Source organism: Bos javanicus, chromosome 20 (assembly GCF_032452875.1).
Source record: "Bos javanicus breed banteng chromosome 20, ARS-OSU_banteng_1.0, whole genome shotgun sequence".
Classification (NCBI taxonomy): Eukaryota; Metazoa; Chordata; class Mammalia; order Artiodactyla; family Bovidae; genus Bos; species Bos javanicus.
The window spans coordinates 8,479,533-8,499,240 of record NC_083887.1 but is presented as its reverse complement, the minus strand read 5'-3'; the positions used below and the strand labels follow the sequence as shown (position 1 = coordinate 8,499,240).

The following is a 19,708-nucleotide window of genomic DNA, read 5'->3' as shown; positions in this document are numbered from 1 at the left end:
AAGATGTAACCTCTAGCTCTATGTCTCCAATTTTCCTGTGTAAATCACACTTTGAGAGCATTAAATTTTCTCACTATTCATTGAGACTATTTTATATATAACATAAATATACATATATAATAATCTATATTTAGTAAATATATATTCCATTCAGTTCAGTCGCTCAGTCGTATCCGACTCTTTGCTACCCCATGGACTGCAGCACACCAGGCCTCCCTGTCCATCACCAACTCCCGGAGTTTACTCAAATTCATGTCCATTGATTCAGTGATGTCATCCAACCATCTCATCCTCTGTCGTCCCCTTCTCTTCCCACCTTCAGTCTTTCCCAGCATCAGGGTCTTTTCCAGTGAGCCAGTTCTTCACATCAGGTGGCCAAAGTATTGGAGTTTCAGCTTCAACATCAGTCCTTCTAATGAATGTTCAGGACTGATTTCCTTTAGGATGAAAGGAAAGGAGAAAAGGAAAGATATACCCATTTAAATGCAGAATTCCAAAAAATAGCAAGGAGAGATAAGAATGCCTTCCTCAGGGATCAGTGCAAAGAAATAGAGGAAAACAATAGAATGGGAAAGACTAGAGATCTCTTCAAGAAAATTGGAGATACCAAGGGAACATTTCATGCAAAGATGGGCTCAATAAAGGATAGAAATGGTATGGACCTAATAGAAGCAGAAGATATTAAGAAGAGGTGGCAAGAATACACAAAAGAACTATTCAAAAAAGATCTTCACGACCCAGATAATCACAATGGTGTGATCACTCACCTAGAGCCTGACATCCTGGAATGTGAAGTCAAGAGGGCCTTAGAAAGCATCACTACGAACAAAGCTAGTGGAGGTGATGGAATTCCAGTTGAGCTATTCCAAATCCTGAAAGATGATGCTGTGAAAGTGCTGCAGTCAATGTGCCAGCAAATTTGGAAGACTCAGCAGTGGCCACAGGACTGGAAAAGCTCAGTTTTCATTCCAATCCCAAAGAAAGGCAATGCCAAAGAATGCTCAAACTACCGCACAATTGCACTCATCTCACACGCTAGTAAAGTAATGCTCAAAATTCTCCAAGCCAGGCTTTAGCAATGCGTGAACCGTGAACTTCCTGATGTTCAACCTGGATTTAGAAAAGGCAGAGGAACCAGAGATCAAATTGCCAACATTGGTTGGATTATCAAAAAAGCAAGAGAGTTTCAGAAAAACATCTATTTCCGCTTAATTGACTATGCCAAAGCCTTTGACTGTGTGGATCACAACAAACATATATATTAAGATTAAATATACATATGTAGAAATAAATGTATTTTATAATATGTAGTATCATTTTTGTCAATACTTTTTTATTGAGTTATAATTGACAGATACCATTGTATTAGCTTTAAGGTATGCAACATAATGATAAATGTATATATTGCAAATGATTGCCAGAGTAAGTTTAGTTAACATCTATTCCCATGCATAGTTAAATTGTTTTTCTTGTGATAAGAACTTTTAAGGACTACAGTTGGCCCTCTCTGTTTGAGGATTCCACATCCATGGACATGGAGGGCTGACTGCGTTAGGCCTTATAAGGGACTTGAGCATCTTCAGAATTTGGTGTCTGCAGGGATCCTAGAACCAGTCGCCTTCAGATACTGAGGGATGACTGTACTCTCTTAGCAGCTTTCAAATACATACTATGTTGTGCATTATGTCTGTAGGCTTATTTTGTCCTATAACTGGAAGTTTGTATGTTTTGACCACTTTCACCCATTTTACCCAGTGGGTTTCCCCCTCACCCAATCTGTATCTGTCAGTTCAGTTTTATTTTTTAGGTTCCACATGTAAGTGAGATCATAGAGTATTTGTCTTTCTCTGACTTATTTAACTTAGCATAATGCCTTCAGGTTCCATCTGTGTTGTCACAAAGACAGGATTTTCTTCTTTTTATGGCTGACTATTTTGTGTGTGTAGATATATATATATGTGTGTGTGTGTGTGTAGATATATATATTTTTTTTTTTCTTGATCCGTTCATCTGTCAGTAGAGACTTAGGTTTGTTTCCATGTCTTTGCTCTTATAAATAGTGCCACACTGAACATGGGGCTTCCCTGGTAACAGCTCAGATGGTAAAGAAACCGCCTGCAACGCGGAAGACCTGGGTTCGATCCCTGGGTTGGAAAGATCCCCCAGAAAAGGGCATGGCAACCTGCTCCAGTACTCTTGCCTGGAGAATCCCCATGAACAGAGGAGCCTGGTGGGCTACAGTCCATGGGGTCGCAAAGAGTCGGACACAACCGAGCGACTAAGCACATACATACACTGACCATGAGAGTGCAGCCTCTTTTTTTTTCGGTAGTGGTTTAATTGTCTTCTGATAAATATGGAGAAGTGGAATTGCTAGATCATATAGTAAGTAGTTCTATTTTTAATTTTTTGAGGAACTTCCATACTGTTTTTGTCATTACTTTTTAAATGTTGTACTGCCTGGCTTTTCTGGAATTTGAGTTACCCTGAGCAGATGCTTTGGATGTCAAAGCACTGTGTCTGAAAGAATCGTGAATAAACAGGTGTTTTCTAATTGTGAATGGCTTACTATGTTCTAATGACATTGTCTTAGTATTTCTACTCATCCTCATATATTTTAGTTGCAGCTAAAATTAAGATTAAAATCTGTATTTTTAAAATTTCCTGTTTTACAGTCATTCTGCTAATTTCACTCTGTGCTGTTTATAATTCATAAAATCTAAGCGAGTTTCCATTTATAAGAAATAAAAGGATAGATAACTTAAGTAAAAAGTTGGTAAACCAGGTCTAATATGTTTAAATAAAAGATTTTGTTGCAAAGCTTATCTATATATTCATTATATAATAATATAGGTTTATGGCTTCCATCTGAGGACATCCAGAGAGAAGGAAATGGCAACCCACTCCAGTATTCTTGCCTGGAGAATCCCAGGGACAGAGGAGCCTGGTGGGCTGCCCTCTCTGGGGTCACACAGAGCTGGACACGACTGAAGCAACTTAGCAGCAGCAGCAGAGACTATATATTGTGTTTACAGTTACAAATAGAAAAAGCCCCAGAAAGGTAGGCATAAAACCAGCCACCAAGAAAAAAGGAAAAATGAGATTCTTGTAGTCAGATCACCTACATGTGAAATTGATTAGTTTAGATTTTTAGAATTTTTCAGCTTCTAATTTTAGATATATTATTTTAAATATAGGGTATAGATAATAGAATATTATTTTAAATATAGTTGAAAAAAAATCTAGTGATCGTCTTTCTAGGCTCCTCAATGATTTGGAGTAATGCCAAACCTATAAATTAACCTTCTTCCACAAAGTTGTGTTTTTTTGTTTTTTTTTTAATTTGGAGAAGCATTGAAATGCTTCTGTAGAAAGCAAAATTAAAATTAGCTGATAAAACCAGAGCCCCACAAACCACACCAGATTTTCTGTGATTACTTCCTTTTTCTAATTGATAGTAAATGGGAATGATCAGAGAAAGAGAAAAGAATGGATGATGATTAGTGAAGAGGATAATAAGATTTGCACAAATCAGAGAGTGAAAGAGGAGAACTTCCAGAAAGGCTTTTCTTTGTGCGGAGTACACCTCTACCTCTGGATAGGGCAATGGCAGCCCACTCCAGTACTCTTGCCTGGAAAATCCCATGGACGGTGGAGCCTGGTAGGCTATGGTGCCCTACTTACCTAGGACAGAGGCAGAGGAGTCTGCCCTGTGGGATGCGTGTGCCTCCTGATAATGGTTATCTCCTGAGCCAGATTTAGCTTTGCCTCTTTATTTTGAGGCCCACAAAGAATGAATGTGGGGTGGGGAGAACATGTATTTTGTGATACATAAAATTATAAAATTCAGGTGTTGGTGTCCATGAAAGTTTTTTGAAACCAGTCACACTTGTCTGCTGTGACCCATGTCTTATCTGCTCTCACACTTTGGTAGCCAAGGTCACTAGTTGTGACAGACTTTATGACCTACAATGTCTAAAACACTTATTATCTTGACTTTTTATAGAAAATCTTTGCCCAACTTTGGAGAATGTACTTTTTTGATGTAGATGGTAGCAAGCTTGATAATACATTAGAATTGTATAACTTATAACAATACTAATTTTTTTTTTCTAAAAGTTGATTCTGCTGTTCTTGGATTCAGAAATCATTTAATCTGATACCTTACACCAACTACATCTGTGGTCATATCACAGCACAGTACCTGATCATCATCATAATAATCCTGAATTGTGAAGTAAAGATTAAACTGTTTTGAGCAGACTTTAAGGAAAACTTAGTTCTTTAATTTGAAATAACCATTAAAAATATTCACTGTATGTGCATGCTCAGTTGCACCCAGCTCTTCACGACCCCATGGACTGTAGCCTGCCAGGCTCTTCTGTCCATGGAATTCTTCAGGCAAGAACACTGGAATGGGTAGCTATTCCCTTTTCCAGTTGATCTTCCCAACCCAGGGATTGAACCCAGGTCTCCTGCATTGCAGGGAGGTTCTTTACTGTCTGAGCCACCAGGGAGGCCTATTCAATGTATAAACACTGATCCAAAAAAAAAAAAAAAAAAGAAAAAAAACTAAAGGAAGCTCGTTACAATTTTTACATGTGCATCAGAATAAAGACAGGGTTTTAGTTCCTTTTGCAGTATGTAAAAGAAGTTAAATCAACTTGACCTTAAAAGGAAGTTTATGGAAAAGAAACTGAGGTACCCCAAGGATTCAAAATCAGGAATATAGCCAGGCTACAGAAGGAAACCCAAACCAGTAGAAATACTAGGTATTATTTTTCCTTTACTAAGTCTCTGCATTCTACTGCTTTTTTTTTTCTTTGCAGAATGGCTTTCTTTGCTTCTCCGGGTACATTATGTAAGGTGATCTCTTAGTAAATTCTAGATATTTTCACTTGTCCTTTAATTGCATCCATAGCTCAGAATTAACCCAGGTTTTTGTCCTTTTTCTTGACCAGAAAGAACCTGGTCTAGGTAATCTTGGGTTGGGGTGATCTTCTTTCTCGTTCAGTCAGTTCTCACTAGGTATTACTAGTGGCTGCTGTTCTACTTGTGAACAGTGGGAAATTCCCAGAGAAGAGAGATTATAGCAAGCAGAGTGTTAGTTCCTAAAGGTTTTATTAGGATCCCAGAAAGTGAAAACATGACTTAGTCGAGGGAATGGAAGCAATGTCAGATTTTGGACATAGGGGGAGATTATATTTCAGTGCCAAGATGCTGTGTTGGAGAACTTGGTGAAAATTTAGGTTTTACAGTGACTGAAATTCTGTGGTTAAAACCTGTTCTTTTTATTTGAGATCAAGGTTCCTAAATTAGCTTCATCACAGCTTCTCAAGCCTTGGCTACCTGTGAGAATCATTTGTTGAAAATATTTTCCTTTTCCTTTTTATTTCTTCCTCTCTCTCTTAAAAAAATGTACAGACATTGTACTATCCCAGAAATTTTGATGTCATTGGTGAAGGGTGGGTCCTTGGTAACACTATATTTTAAAACTTATTCGATTCCAACATGCAGCCATTGTTGAGAAATTGTAGCATTACATCCCTGGATGCTTGTCATAAATGCAGACGCTCAAGCCCTACCCAAGACCTACTGAATTAGAATCCAAATTTTAGTAAGATCGGTGGGCAGTTTGTGGTGCTTCCCTGGTGACTCTGGTTCAGTGGTCAAGAATCCACCTGCCCATGCAGAAGCCACAGGAGAAGTGAGTTCAGTCCCTAGGTTTGGCATATCACTTGGAGAAGGAAATGGCAACCCACTCTAGTATTCTTGCCAGGATACTCATGTGGACAGAGGAGCCTGGTGGGCTACAGTCTATGGAGTCCCTAAAGATTAAATGACTGAGCATGCACGCATGCAGTTTGTGCAGTAAAATGGGAGAAACACTGTCTAGACTTACTGAATATCTGACAGTGGACCCAGGGAATCCTTGGGACTATCATTCTCAAAGTGTGATCCTAGGACCTACTGCATCACCTGGGAATTTGTTTAAAATGCAAATTCCTGAGCACCAACCTAGATCTTCTGTGGAGAACACTCTGCAGATAGGCCCCAACAATTTGTGGTTTAACAAGCCCTCCTGGTGCTTCTAATACAGGAAGTATTGCATTAGGAGAGTCAGAGGCAACTAGGACTTGGATTGAGGGAATTGTCTCTATAAACCTTTATTAAAAGAAATACCCCTGAAATGAAGTAGTATTGATGTTTGCAACTTTATTTTCTAATGGTTTAGTGGGTGGGGGAAAAATGTGTCTCTGAGTATGTGTAGAATAGTTCAGTCACTCATTCGTGTCCAACTCTGTGACCCTGCGGACTACAGCACGCTAGGTTTCCCTGTCCATCACCAACGCCCGGAGCTTGCTCAAACTCATGTCCATCGAGTCGGTGATGCCATCCAATGATCATCCTCTGCCTCCCCTTCTCCTCCTCTCCTATGAGTCAGTTCTTCGCATCAGGTGGCCAGAATATTGGAGTTTCAGCTTCTGCATCAGTTCTTCCAATGAATATTCAGGGTTGATTTCTGTTAGGATTGACTGGTTTGATCTCCTTGCTGTCCAAGGGACTCTCTAGAGTCTTCTCCAACACCACAGTTCAAAAGCATCAATTCTTTGGTGCTCAGCTTTCTTTATAGTCCAACTCTCACATCCATACATGACTACTGGAAAAGCCATAGCTTTGACTAGATGGACCTTTGTCAGTAAAGTAATGTCTCTGCTTTTTAAATATCTTTCTAGGTTGGTCATAGCTTTACTTCCAAGGAGCAAGTGTCTTTTAATTTCATGGCTGCAGTCACCATCTGCAGTGATTTTGGAGCCCAAGAAAATAAAGTCTCACTGTTTTCATTGTTTCCCCATCTATTTGCCATGAAGTGATGGGATGATGGGACTGGATACCATGATCTTAGTTTTCTGAATGCTGAGCTTTAAGACAACTTTTTCACTCTCTTTCACTTTCATCAAGAGGCTCTTTAGTTCCTCTTCACTTTCTGCCATAAGGGTGGTGTCATCTGCGTATCTGAGGTTATTGATATTTCTCCCAGCAATCTTGATTCCAGCTTGTGCTTCATCCAGCCTGACATTTCTCATGATGTACTCTGCATAGAAGTTAAATAAGCATGGTGACAATATACAGCCTTGACATACTCCTTTCCCAATTTTGAACCAGTCTGTTCCACGTCTGGTTCTAACTGTTGCTTCTTGACCTGCATACAGATTTCTAAGGAGGCAGGTAAGGTGGTCTGTTTTTCCCATCTCTCTAAGAATTTTCCACAGTTTGTTGTAATCCACATGGTCAAAGGCTTTGGTGTTGTCAATAAAGCAGAAGTAGATGTTTTTTTGGAACTCTCTTGCTTTTCTGATGATCCAGCGGATGTTGTCAATTTGATCTGATTCCTCTGCCTTTTCTAAATCCAGCTTGATCATCTGGAAGTTCACAGTTCATGTACTGTTGAAGCCTGGCTTGGAGAATTTTAAGCATTACTTTGCTAGCGTGTGAGATGAGTGCAATTGTATGGTAGTTTGAGCATTCTTTGGCATTGCCTTTCTTTGGGATTGGAATGAGAACTGACCTTTTCCAGTCCTGTGGTCACTGCTGAGTTTTCCAAATTTGCTGGCATATTGAGTGCAACACTTTCAGAACATCATTTTTTAGGATTTGTACCCCCACTAGTTTTGTTTGTAGTAATGCTTCCTAAGGCCCACTTTATTTCACACTCCAGGATGTCTGGTTCTAGATGAGTGATCACACCATCATGATTATCTGGGTCATAAAGATCTTTTTTGTATAGTTCTGTGTATTTTTGCCACCTTGTCTTAATATCTTCTGCTTCTGTAGGCCCATACCGTTTCTGTCCTTTATTGTGCCCATCTTTGCATGAAATGTTCCCTTGGTATCTCTGATTTTCTTGAAGAGATTTCTACTCTTTCCTATTCTGTTGTTTTCCTCTATTTCTTTGCATTGATCACTGAGGAAGGCTTTCGTATCTCTCCTTGCTGTTCATTGGAACTCAGCATTCAGATAGTATATCTTTCCTTTTCTCTTTTGCCCTTAGCTTCTCTTCTTTTCTCAGGTGTTTGTAAGGCCTCCCCAGACAGCCATTTTGGCTTTTTGCATTTCTTTTTCCTGGGAATGGTCTTGATCATTGTCTCCTGTACAGTGTCATAACCTCTCCGTCCGTAGTTCATCAGGCACTCTATCAAATCTAATACCTTGAGTCTGTTTGTCACTTTCACTGTATAATCATAAGGGATTTGATTCAGGTGATACCTGAGTAGTCTAGTGGTTTTCCCTACTTTTCTTCAAATTAAGTCTGAATTTTGCAATAAGGAGTTCATGAGTGGAGCCATAGTCAGCTCCCAGTCTTGTTTTTACTGACTCTATATAGCTCCATCTTTGGCTGCAAAGAATAAAATCAGTCTGATTTCGGTGTTGACCATCTGATGATGTCCATGTGTAGAGTCTTCTCTTGTGTTGTTGGAAGAGGGTGTTTTCTATGACCAGTGTGTTCTCTTTGCAAAACTCTGTTAGCCATTGCCCTGCTTGCTTCATTTTGTACTCCAAGGCCAAATTTGCCTGTTACTCCAGGTATCTCTTGACTTCTTACCTTTGCATTCTAGTCCCCTGTGATGCTGCTGCTGCTAAGTCACTTCAGTCATGTCCAACTCTGTGGGACCCCGTGGACTGCAGCCTACCAGCCTCCTCCATCCATGGGATTTTCCAGGCAAGAGTACTGGAGTGGGGTGCCATTGCCTTCTCTGCCCCTATGATGAAAAGGCCACTTTTTTTGGTGTTAGTTCTAGAAGGTCTATAAGTCTTCATAGAACCATTCTTCTTCAGCATTAGTGGTTGGGGCATAGACCTGGATTACTATGATATTGAATGGTTTGTCTTAGAAACGAACAGAGATCACTCTGTCATTTTTGAGATTGCACCCAAGTACTGCATTTTGGACTATTGTTGAGATGAGGGCTACTCCATCTCTTCTAAGGGATTGTTGCCTGTAGTAGTAGATACAATAGTCATCTGAGTTAAATTCACCCATTCCAATCCATTTTAATTTGCTGATTACTAAAATGTTGACGTTCACTCTTGCCATCTCCTGTTTGACCACTTCCAATTTACCTTGATTCATGGACCTAACATTCCAGGTTCCTATGCAGTATTGCTCTTTACAGCATCAGACCTTGCTTCCATCACCAGCCACATCCACAACTGGAAGTTGTTTTTGCTTTGGCTCTCTCTCTTCATTCTTTCTGGAGTTATTTCTCCACTGATCTCCAGTAGTATATTGGGCACCTACCAGCCTGGGGATTTACTCTTTTAGTGTCCTATCTTTTTGCCTTTTCATGGGGTTCTGAAGGCAAGAATACTGAAGTTGTTTCCGTTCCCTTCGCCAGTGGGCCACGTTATGTCAGAACTCTCCACCGTGACCCGTCCATCTTGGGTGGCCCTACACGGCATGGCTCATAGTTTCATTGAGTTAGACAAGGCTGTGGTCCATGTGTTCCATTTGATTAGCTTTCTGTGATTGTGGTTTTCATTCTGTCTGCCCTCTGATGGCTAAGGATAAGAGGCTTATGGAAGCTCCTGATGGGAGAGACTGACTATAGGGGAAACTGGGTCTTGTTCTGATAGACAGGGCCATGCTCAGTAAATCTTTAATCCAATTTTCCATTGATTGGGAGGGCTGTGTTCCCTCCCTGTTGTTTGAGCTAAGGCCAAACTATGGTAGGGGTAGTGAAGATAGTGGTGACCTCCTTCGAAAGGACTTGTGCACACACTGTTGTATTCAGTGCCCCTGACCCTGCAGCAGACCCCTGTCGATCCACCTCCACCAGAGACTCCTGGACACTCCCAGGAAGTCTGGGTCAGTCTCTTGTGGGGACACTTTTCCTTTCTCCTGTTTCCTGGTGTGCACAAGGTTTTGTTTGTGCCCCCCAAGAGTCTGTTTCCCCAGTCCTGTGTAAGTTCTGTAATCAAATCCCACTGGCCTCCAAAGTCAAATTCCCTGAGGGTTCTAAGTCCCTTTGCCAGCTCCTTAGATTGGGAAATCTGTTGTGCGTCCTAGAACTGTATAAGCAGTGTGAGAATTTCTTTGGTATAATTGTTCTGCAGTTTGTGGGTCATCTGCTCAGCAGCTCTGTGTTGGGGCTATTGGTGGCCTCCTCCAAGAGGGCTTATGCCACATACCGGGTGACCCAGATCTGCTGCACGCATAGCCCCTGCCCCCATGGCAGGCCACTGCTGATCCGTGCCTCCTCAGGAAACACGCAGACATTCAAAGGCAGGTCTGTCTTACTCTCTTTGGGGTCTCTGGGTCCTGGTGCACACAAGGTTTTGTTTGAGCCCTCCAAGCATCTCTGGTGGGTATGGGGTTTGATTCTAAATGCAGTTTTGCTCCTCCTCCCATCTTGCTGTGGCTTCTCCTTTGCCCTTGGACATGGGGTATCTTTTTTGGGTGGGATCCAGCATTCTCCTGTCGATGGTTGTTCAGTAGCGAGTTGCAATTTTGGAGTTTTCATAGGAGAAGATGAGCGCACGTCCTTCTAGTCCGCCATATGTGTAGATAAGAGAAAGAGGAAGGAAATACAGCAAAAGGTATTATCACCCCTCCATATCATTTATAAAAATGATAAGACCTAGGTTTAAAAAAGGTAAGTAACTAGTCCAGGATAACTAGCCAACAAGCAAGTGGCAAAACCAGGACCTGAACCTCCATGTCCTTTGAGTACCACTGCAAGCTAGAGTTTGGTGCTCTTTTTCCTGTTAGCTTTCCTGGTTCAGCATCTGAGACACGTAGGAATGTGGCTGTGTTGCGGTCCACAGGCCCAGGAGCAAGCTTGAAAATGTCACTGACTCCCATTGTTTACGAGCCCTCCCCCGACTTTGCCTCTTTCTCTCTCCCTCCTCTCTTCCTCATCTCTCCCTCATTCTCATCACTTTTTGTTGAACTTTGAGGTCTGGGCATATTTGTATGTTTTAATTTGGCTTCTAAATAGAACCAGTGATCTGTGGTTTTAGTTGAGTATATGCAGTAAATACTTGATTTAGGTAGCCCAAACCTATTTGATTTTGGGGGCCAGTTTATAACTAGACAAAATTGCTAATTTTGTTGATGGCTTGAGATTTAGAATTGATTCCAAAACAATGGAAACTATTAATTAAATGTTTCACATTTTTTTAATATTCTACCTCATTCCACAAAATACATGTAGTGATGAAAGGTTAGTGTTAAATACATTCTTTCCTCCTGTAACATTTCTTAAATGTTTTGCTCCAGATTAGATTTGGATGAATTGTTTAGGTTATTGACTTTTTCTCTTGCTAGCAACAATTTATTCCTACCTGATGATTAAAGCATCATATATAAGAATTGTTTGGTTTTGGATCATTGGCCCTCTTTGAGGTCTGCCTTCAATTTCTTCTGCATTTAATTGAACTCTTGATGGCATTTTTAGATAATGTATAAAAGAGCATCAGGAGGCAGAGCCAAAATGGTCTTATTTGCTTTTATACAAACTAAATTGCCCTTGTGGCCCAGCATAAAATCTAAGTACTAAGAGCAGTTATTTATTTTGACAACAGAATTAATTGAGCCTAAAACAATTGAAATTCCAGTTGTAGCAACTATTCTTTGACTCTCACTCTGGCTTTGGTACTGTCAAAAAAAGTAACTTGTCTTATGATTAAATAGCAGAATGATGGGCAGTGGACTGCATTTGGGAGAGATGCTGAATAAACTTTCTACTTGTGAAACGGTTCAGAAGTGACATGCTACAAGGGGGGTCAGAATGTGCATTGATATCCAGCTGAGCTGTCAACTGGCACTGAGCCAGGCACGCAAAGCTTTGCCATGTGAAGCAGCATGTGGAGCGTATGCCATTTGAAAGAGAAAATCTTTTTCATGCATGATTTAATGGTTTTTTTAAGGGCATATATTTAGTTTTATTGTTCCAGAAACTGTTAGTATTTCTGTTTTAATAGAAAAGATTATGTGTGGATGGAAGTCAATTAATTTTTTTAAATATATAGTAATTTTATAATTTGAAAGTATTTGACATCTAACATTTCAGAAATGTCATTTTGAATAGCTTATTTTTATTTGATATTTTTTCTGTTTCAGATAGATTTTAAGAAGATTATGTTTAAAAAAAGATAAAGGGAAAAATAATCAAGATATGTCTAGGTAAAATGTGAGAAAAAAATGTAGAATTTTGTTTGAAAGGATTGATGTTAATAGGGATAAGGAATGTCTTACTATTTTCACATATTTGAAGACATCCAAAGATCTTAAAAGAATATATACTATATTTACTCAGGTGATGTTTTAAAAGGTTTTCTAGATACTGTTTTTTAAAATTGTAAATAATGCAATTTGGTATTGCTGTTTTGTTTTGTTCCCTAGAAAAAGCTCATAGCTTGAGTATTATAGATTCTGTAAATAGTTACTGGGCACAAATGATGTGCTTGTAATAGGAAAATTTTTGATTAATTATGTTTCTGGTTGTCTTTTTTTTTTGACTGGTGGTTATAGTCTCTCAAGCTTTATTAGGAAGTGATAAAATTAATAATACATAATAAACGGCTGGTGATTTAGGCAGAGATTTTTCATTCTTCATAATTCTTAAACAGCAAAAGATGGCTGTTTATCAGATGCACATACTACTGAAATTCCTTACCTTTATTAGTCTTTCAGTTCTCATCTCTCTGTAAACTATTAGTGTAGGCCTTTAAAGGATTCTAAGACCAAGCTCATTACCCTTTCAGTTAATGAATTTTTAAGCTTCCAGATTTATAGAGTGGACCTGAAGTCCTTGAAATTTTAATTGGGCCATTTTCTGACTCTTAAGAATTTTTTGGATGGAAGTAGTGAATGTATTTTTTTCGTTTTAGCCAAATGATGTTTATTATAAGAATGCCCCAGTAGGGAAGGTATTGCTAATTAATTAATTAAGACCTTGTTTATCATCACATTTATGACTTTTATTCTGCCTATCACTAAATGTTAATCTTCTCTATTTGAATAGAAACTGGAACTGAGGAAGTAAATCTTTGACTTAGAGGTAAAAAGAAGGACATTTTAGCCAATATTTTTAGATGCTCCTACTTGTAGAGAAATTTTCCTTGTTCGTTAGTGGTTTTCTTTCATAATGGAATGACCTATAAGAACTCTGATCATGAATTTGGACATAGTTACAGTTAAGCTTAACATATCAGAAGGATCAGTAGTGAAATCGATTATGTACTCTTTACTTCAAGCTCTATTTAAAAATCTCTTGATGTAGCAGATTGTACCAATTACCATTAATAAATTAAAAATGGTTTCACAAAAAAACTTGACTTGCATAAATTTGTATATTACAGAATAGGGCTAAAGTGACAATTTAGTGGAACGTAAAATTTTAGTTTGATAATTTGTTTTATGTATATTTCAATAGAAAAACAATTCCTACTGTTCACTACTTTATTTACTGTCTAAATAATTTGGTATTTTACATATATGAAAGATACCACATTTTATAGCATTTAAGGTTAGTCTCAGCAGACCTGTCATTTCAGGGCTGTTTTAATTGTTTTTCAGCTGGTTTCCATTTTGTTTTTGTCCCCTTCTCTGCAGTCTATCTCTGGTACCAGTGCTGAATTAATTTTATATAAGACCACTTTCAGGAAGGTGTATGTGTATCTCTTTCTCACATGAAAGCTCTTCCCATTGCCTGCAAACTAGAGTTTAAATTCTTTGACCTGCTATATGGATAGATCTGGGTTTTGACTTTAGCATCACCTCTTAGCTAGTATGTAATTAATTCACTTACTTATTTAGCAGATACTCATGGAAGACATTACTTGCTGGGGCGCAGTGGTGAACTGAACAAGCAAGGTCCCAGGCTTCCATTCTAGGAGTGTTTGCTGTCTTGGCCTCTTGGTCTTAACACCAGCACAACCAAGGATTCAGCAACTGCCTCTTACTGTTGTTTTCTCTCAACTGTACATACAACAAGCTCCCAACTACATGTTAGATCTCTGTGCTCCAAGTTATGTGGCATCATATATAAAGGGTTTGCAGTAAATTGTGGTCATAATAATGGGCCAGTCACAGTTTTTTTTTCCAGTAACACTGAACATGCTTGCTATTTGATTTTTAAACTATTGCTGATATTTTAATTAACATCAGGTAACCCTGAAACATTTCAGAATCATTAAAAAGATGTAATGGGATCCCATCTGATTGTTTTCTGTCACTTTTTTTTTTAACCAGTACTCGTCCATGTAATAACATTTTTCTTTTTAGGCCTTATTGAATTTGAAGAATGTGACCCTGCTAGTGTGGTTGAAGGTAAGTTGACTAGTTGTAATGTGTGGCAGCTAGCTGATAGCTTCTGTTTACTGAATAGAGAGGCTGCTGCCCATTGGTGTTGGCATGTCTGTGGAGTGATGTAAAAAATCTGAATGTGGTTTAAAGGCTTGCTGTATTAATGTTTGCTTTATAAGTAATAAGTTTGCCCGAAGGATGCTAATGTGTTAGAATATATATTTTTTAAAAGATTAAATATAACATATATTTGTTTTTAGATAAACATTGAGAATGTTTTCTCCATTGATATCCTTCTTTAAACATTCTAATGTTATAAATATGAAACATCACTACATATTGATGTATACTGCTTATTCTACAATGGGTAGCATTTCAGTAATTAATAAGGTTATGCATTAATGCTAATGTGACTGTCATTCAAAATAGGTGATGATTTGAATTGGAGAAAGGGTCCACAACACTTCCTATTTAAATTTATGTTGTTTATAGTATGAAACCCAAGAGATACCTGCAGTTTTTGTTGTAGGTTTTTGTGTGTGTGTGTGTTGTGTTTTATATATCACTTTGTGAGCTGCTAGAAATAATTTGCAAGCAGTCTTTGATTTTTTTCCAAGACCTGTGTAAGAGTTTAGAGAAACGGTTTGCTATTTATTGTGTGTGTAAGGTTATTACTTCAGCAGTCAAGGAGCTCTAGGGCCTAGACTTTTTATAGTTACTAGCTGTTTGATTAAGAGCAGTAATTATTTTAAGTTCTCTGTAATCTTTAAAAATTCCTCAAAAGCTGAAAAGTATTTAAAGGGTTCTTTAAAAATGTTTATAAGAAATAATACCTACTCTGAGGAAAAAAATGTATTTTATTTTAAAAATATTTTAATATGCTATACAGATATATGGTTCAGGGAATTAGTTGTACATGAAAGCAAGTACATTATTCTAAGACATTTGAATTATTATCCTGATTGTAGTGATAATAGCTGTATAACAGTTACAAAAACTTAGTTACATAATACTTTTGAGTTTCTTCATCTACAAGATGTGAAGTTAGCTTGGGTGTACTCAAGCCAGTCAGTCCTAAAGGAAATCAACCATGAATATTCATCGGAAGAACTGATGCAGAAATTGAAGCACAATACTTTGGCCATCTGATCCGAAGAGTTAACTCATTGGAAAAGAGCCTGATGCTGAGAAAGATTGAAGGTGAAAGGAGAAGAGGGCAGCAGAGGATGAGATGGTTAGATAGCATCACTGACTCAGTAGACATGAATTTGAGCAAACTCCAGGAGATAGTGGACGACAGGGAAGCCTGGTGTGCTGCAGTCCATGGGGTCGCAAAGAGTCGAACATGACTTAGCAACTGAACAACAGCAGCTAAGCTTTAAGTGCTGAATTCTGTTAACAATTGATAGCATTACTGACGTTTTTAAAAAATAATTTGTCATGCAAGAAGAGGAAGAACTGCCTTATTTGGCAAAACAAATGATATTTTCCCTCATTTATGGTTGGATCCACTTATGACATTGTTTTTATTAGAGATAACACATGTACAAAAGAATGCCATATTATAAATATCTGTCATACTGTTAATGGACCTGTTGTCACCTATTTATTTAAAACAGCACATTTATATTTTGTGACCTTTTATACAGAGAATGTGATCTGACCTGCATTTATAACCAAATCTCTTATAATGAATGATGTACTTTCTTTGAAGTCTTAAGATATCTGCAAATGCTTACTTTGCCTGAGGTAATTTAGAGGAGGAGAGAATGTCATCGCTCAAGTGATTGTTCTATGTATAACCTTTTGGTGAATAACAGGCTATATTATATTAACATAAGAAAAATTTAAACAGATTATGGCCCTGATTTAAATTTTAGGGCTTAGTAATTGATGCTTGTATTTCTTTCATCCAAATTTAGTATCAACATTTATGAGCAAATCATGTGTCAGGATACAAGATGCATTCATAAATTTAATATGTTTATCAGGAAGAGTCATGTTTCTATAACAATATATGTTTATTTTAAGGTATAAAACCAAGGAAAAGAAAGACTTTTGGTTTACCAGGAATAATTAAAAAGGAAAAGGATGCAGAGTCTGTGTAAGTATATTAAGTATTGTCAAAATTCTTTCCATTTTTAGAAATAATATTTTATAAATAGTCTTATAAAAATAAAATTTATTATGAATTTGAAAAGAAAAAATTATTTTGGAAATAACTCAAAAGTATATATGGCTAAGGTGTGAAAAATACAGACTTTTCTAAGAACATTTGCCAACCCCTCTAGTTTTAATTAAAAATGTTAACCTTTTATATTATTTTAAAATTTCAAGATGAAAGCTTTAGTATTTTCAAATTGAAACTTCAAAGATGCCTTTATTTTATAAAATTATACATGCATATTTAAAAAAATAAAAAATACAGTGAAAACTAAAAATTGTTCTAAGTCTTAATAACCTAAAAGCAGCACCATGGTCAACAATTCGATGAAAATCTTTCAAGACAACTCTAAGCATATAGGAACTTAGTGATATACGTATACATAAATGGAAAATGTTAAATGGAGGAGAAAAAAGCCATAACACATTTTAAACATTTATATTCATCAGTTTTAGATGGAAGATGCAGTATAAACTTCTTTTACCTTTAAAAAAAATAAATTGGTATACAGAGAAATACAGTTATCATATGTGAAATTAAACTAGTATATTAACTAACTCAAATTTTGTACCTTGGCTACACAGTAGAACTACCTGAGAAATTAAATGTATCTATGCCAGCCTCTGCTTCAGACCAGTGAAATCAGATTCTTTGGGTGTGAGGCCCCAGAAGTTTAGAAGTTTTTGTGTTGTCTTAATATACGATGGGGGTTGAGAGTCATTAAACTATGATTAACCAGAGACAAATTGGAATTAAAGGAACTTTTCTTTGCTTGATTATTCAACCCATTTAGACTGCAGAGACACTAATGCAAAATCTCAAGTGATTTGTTGATCCAGTAACACTGAATGAAAATTTGTTTAAAATCCCTGCTATGCTAGCACAATCAGAAAAACCCTCCCAAGAGTTAATATTTTGATGGACAGTCATATTTTCTATGTAAGAGAACAATTTGTGCTTTGGGTATTCTTGTCTCCTCCCTGGTTATATGCTTATCTGAGTTTCTAACATTCCAAATGTCTGTTTCTTTCCTCCTCCCTAGTGGTATTTTGGTTTAACAAATTAAGACTATTTGCAAAGTGACTTATGCCTATAGCTACTGTCTCTTCTGCAGATGTCTTTTGAACTTTGTGAAGGGGGTATTTTGCTAAGGGATGGAACCTAATCTCTTTTATAACATTGGAATTGAAGTCTAAACAGTTGATTTGTAAGTAAATTTTAAAAATATAGCCAGTTTATCTGTTAGTGACTGTATTATAAATAGTTAATATATATAATTGACAGCTTTCAGAGCTGTTCATTTAGGGAGCTTCTAATATTTTTGTGTATTTCATGTTTTTAAAGTAGTTTTTCATGATCAGTAATTTCCCAATATGATCATTAGGCCACTTGGATATTGGAATATTTTAACCAATAAGAATACTAAGTCAGAAAACTAATGCCTAAATCATTGCATCACTATCGCCATCTTTCAACACTGCTTGGCAGGAAAAATGTTAAGAGTTCACTTTGCTTGAAATGCCCGAGGCTCTTGGCGTGCTTCTTCTCATAGCCTGAAGGCTTTTGAAATGCCAGCAATTGTGTACGAGGGGTCCTGCTCAGAGCTTGGTCTTCCTGGGGCTTCATCTTCAGGTCTCATACTGCATGCTGTGAAGGCAAACAGATAAGTGCTTTACCACAAAGACTAGAGAATTCTGGCTTAAAGCCAGAGAATAAATGGTTTGGAACTTTTACATTTATATTTCAACTTTATCTTTTAAAAAGTAGATAACATCTTAAGTGATTTGATTCGTGCAGGGATTGAATTGATCATTATAGTAGCTTTTCTAGTCATTTCCTCAGAGTATACATAGGTTTTTTTGATAACAATATTCCTTATAATCTACCAATAATAAGGAAGCCCTTTTTCAGCATTTATGATTTTAAGTAAATATAAAGGCAAGTGGGATTTGCATTTACCCTCGGTGCTCCCTTTTGAATTAAGAGCAGGATAGTCATTTCCCTCTTTTTATCATTCTTTTAGTCTACTCTATCTTATCTTTAAGAAAGTTCTTCATGGATTTTTCTGGTTTGTGCTTGGTCTTTGAATTGATACAGATTACCTGATTATCTTATATTTTAATTTTTTTTTATTTTCTTCATTTAGCTCTTAAAGTGTAATGTCTGCATTTTCAGACTGTTATTAAAGTGGCAGAATCTGATATGATATTCAGTTAAGTCTATCAAGCCAAAGACTATACCTAATCCACTGCCTTTTAAATAGACACTCTAATTTCTGTTTGTGAATTTGTTTTAGAATGTATATGTATAAATTCTTCTAACCTCATTCTAATGACTTCAATGCCTTTAATTTTATTTATTTAGGGCTTTATTTGTTTAGTTGAGAAGCTTGGTGTCTTTTGTTTTAGATTTAAAATAATAGTTTTCACTAGATTATATCCAGATTTATATTTGCTTATCAGTTAAATGATAAAATATCAGTGCTCAATTGCATATTACATTAGACTAGAAACTATTCCAACTGGAAGTCTAGCTGTTCATTTAACATATTTGGAGAAAAGTGGTTTCACTTCTGTATATTCTGCCTTATGGAAGTACTTCAAAGGGAATAAGTTAAAATTTTTTTATTTAAAAATGTTACTGTTGTTTACCAATAAATGTAAATACAGGCTTTTTAAAAGCCAGACTTTCTTCTTTAGGGGAGCTTTTTGTTTGTTTGCTTTTGGTTTTTTTTACCTTTTTCTACCTGAAGGATTAAAAGCCACTAGAAATCCTTGACAGCTTCGTTGATATGATTCATGTGCCAATTCATGGAAAAGAAGTAATTTTGAAAGTTTTAAAAATATTTGTAAGCTTTTGGTTTTATTTTGTCTTGTATAAGTAAAGGGGAATGTCTGAATTTTAAAATCATTTGGTATATTTTAATATTCATGATTTGATTTCTCTAAATACTTTGATGGGGTTTAAATGAAAGTTATGTTTCAGTACCAAAGCAAACACTTTCAATACAGTATATTTACCAGATAGTTCTAATAGTTGTATGTTTATAATGTTTTGTTTGTTTTAATAGGGAATGCCCTGATGCAGATTCACTTGTAAGTAGATTTTATTTTGGTACAAACAGTTTAGCTATTTTCATTAGGAATACTGAGCATATTTGGGTTGAGTTTGTTTGCAGATCTTTCCAAAAAAAATACTAGCCATATTATTAGAGATTCACTATTGAAATTATT

The 19,708-nt window shown here is 36.9% G+C and overlaps 1 protein-coding gene across 2 annotated transcripts in view; it reads left to right on the top strand.

The window, feature by feature from the left end:
- FCHO2 (FCH and mu domain containing endocytic adaptor 2) overlaps positions 1 to 19,708 on the top strand; it is a 126,118-nt gene that overhangs the window by 57,437 nt on the left and 48,973 nt on the right. For both annotated transcript variants that reach the window (XM_061393291.1, XM_061393292.1), the window contains 3 exons: positions 14,291 to 14,335; positions 16,343 to 16,415; positions 19,546 to 19,570. In XM_061393291.1, the coding sequence (XP_061249275.1) occupies positions 14,291 to 14,335; positions 16,343 to 16,415; positions 19,546 to 19,570 (143 nt within the window). The remainder of the gene's footprint in view (positions 1 to 14,290; positions 14,336 to 16,342; positions 16,416 to 19,545; positions 19,571 to 19,708) is intronic.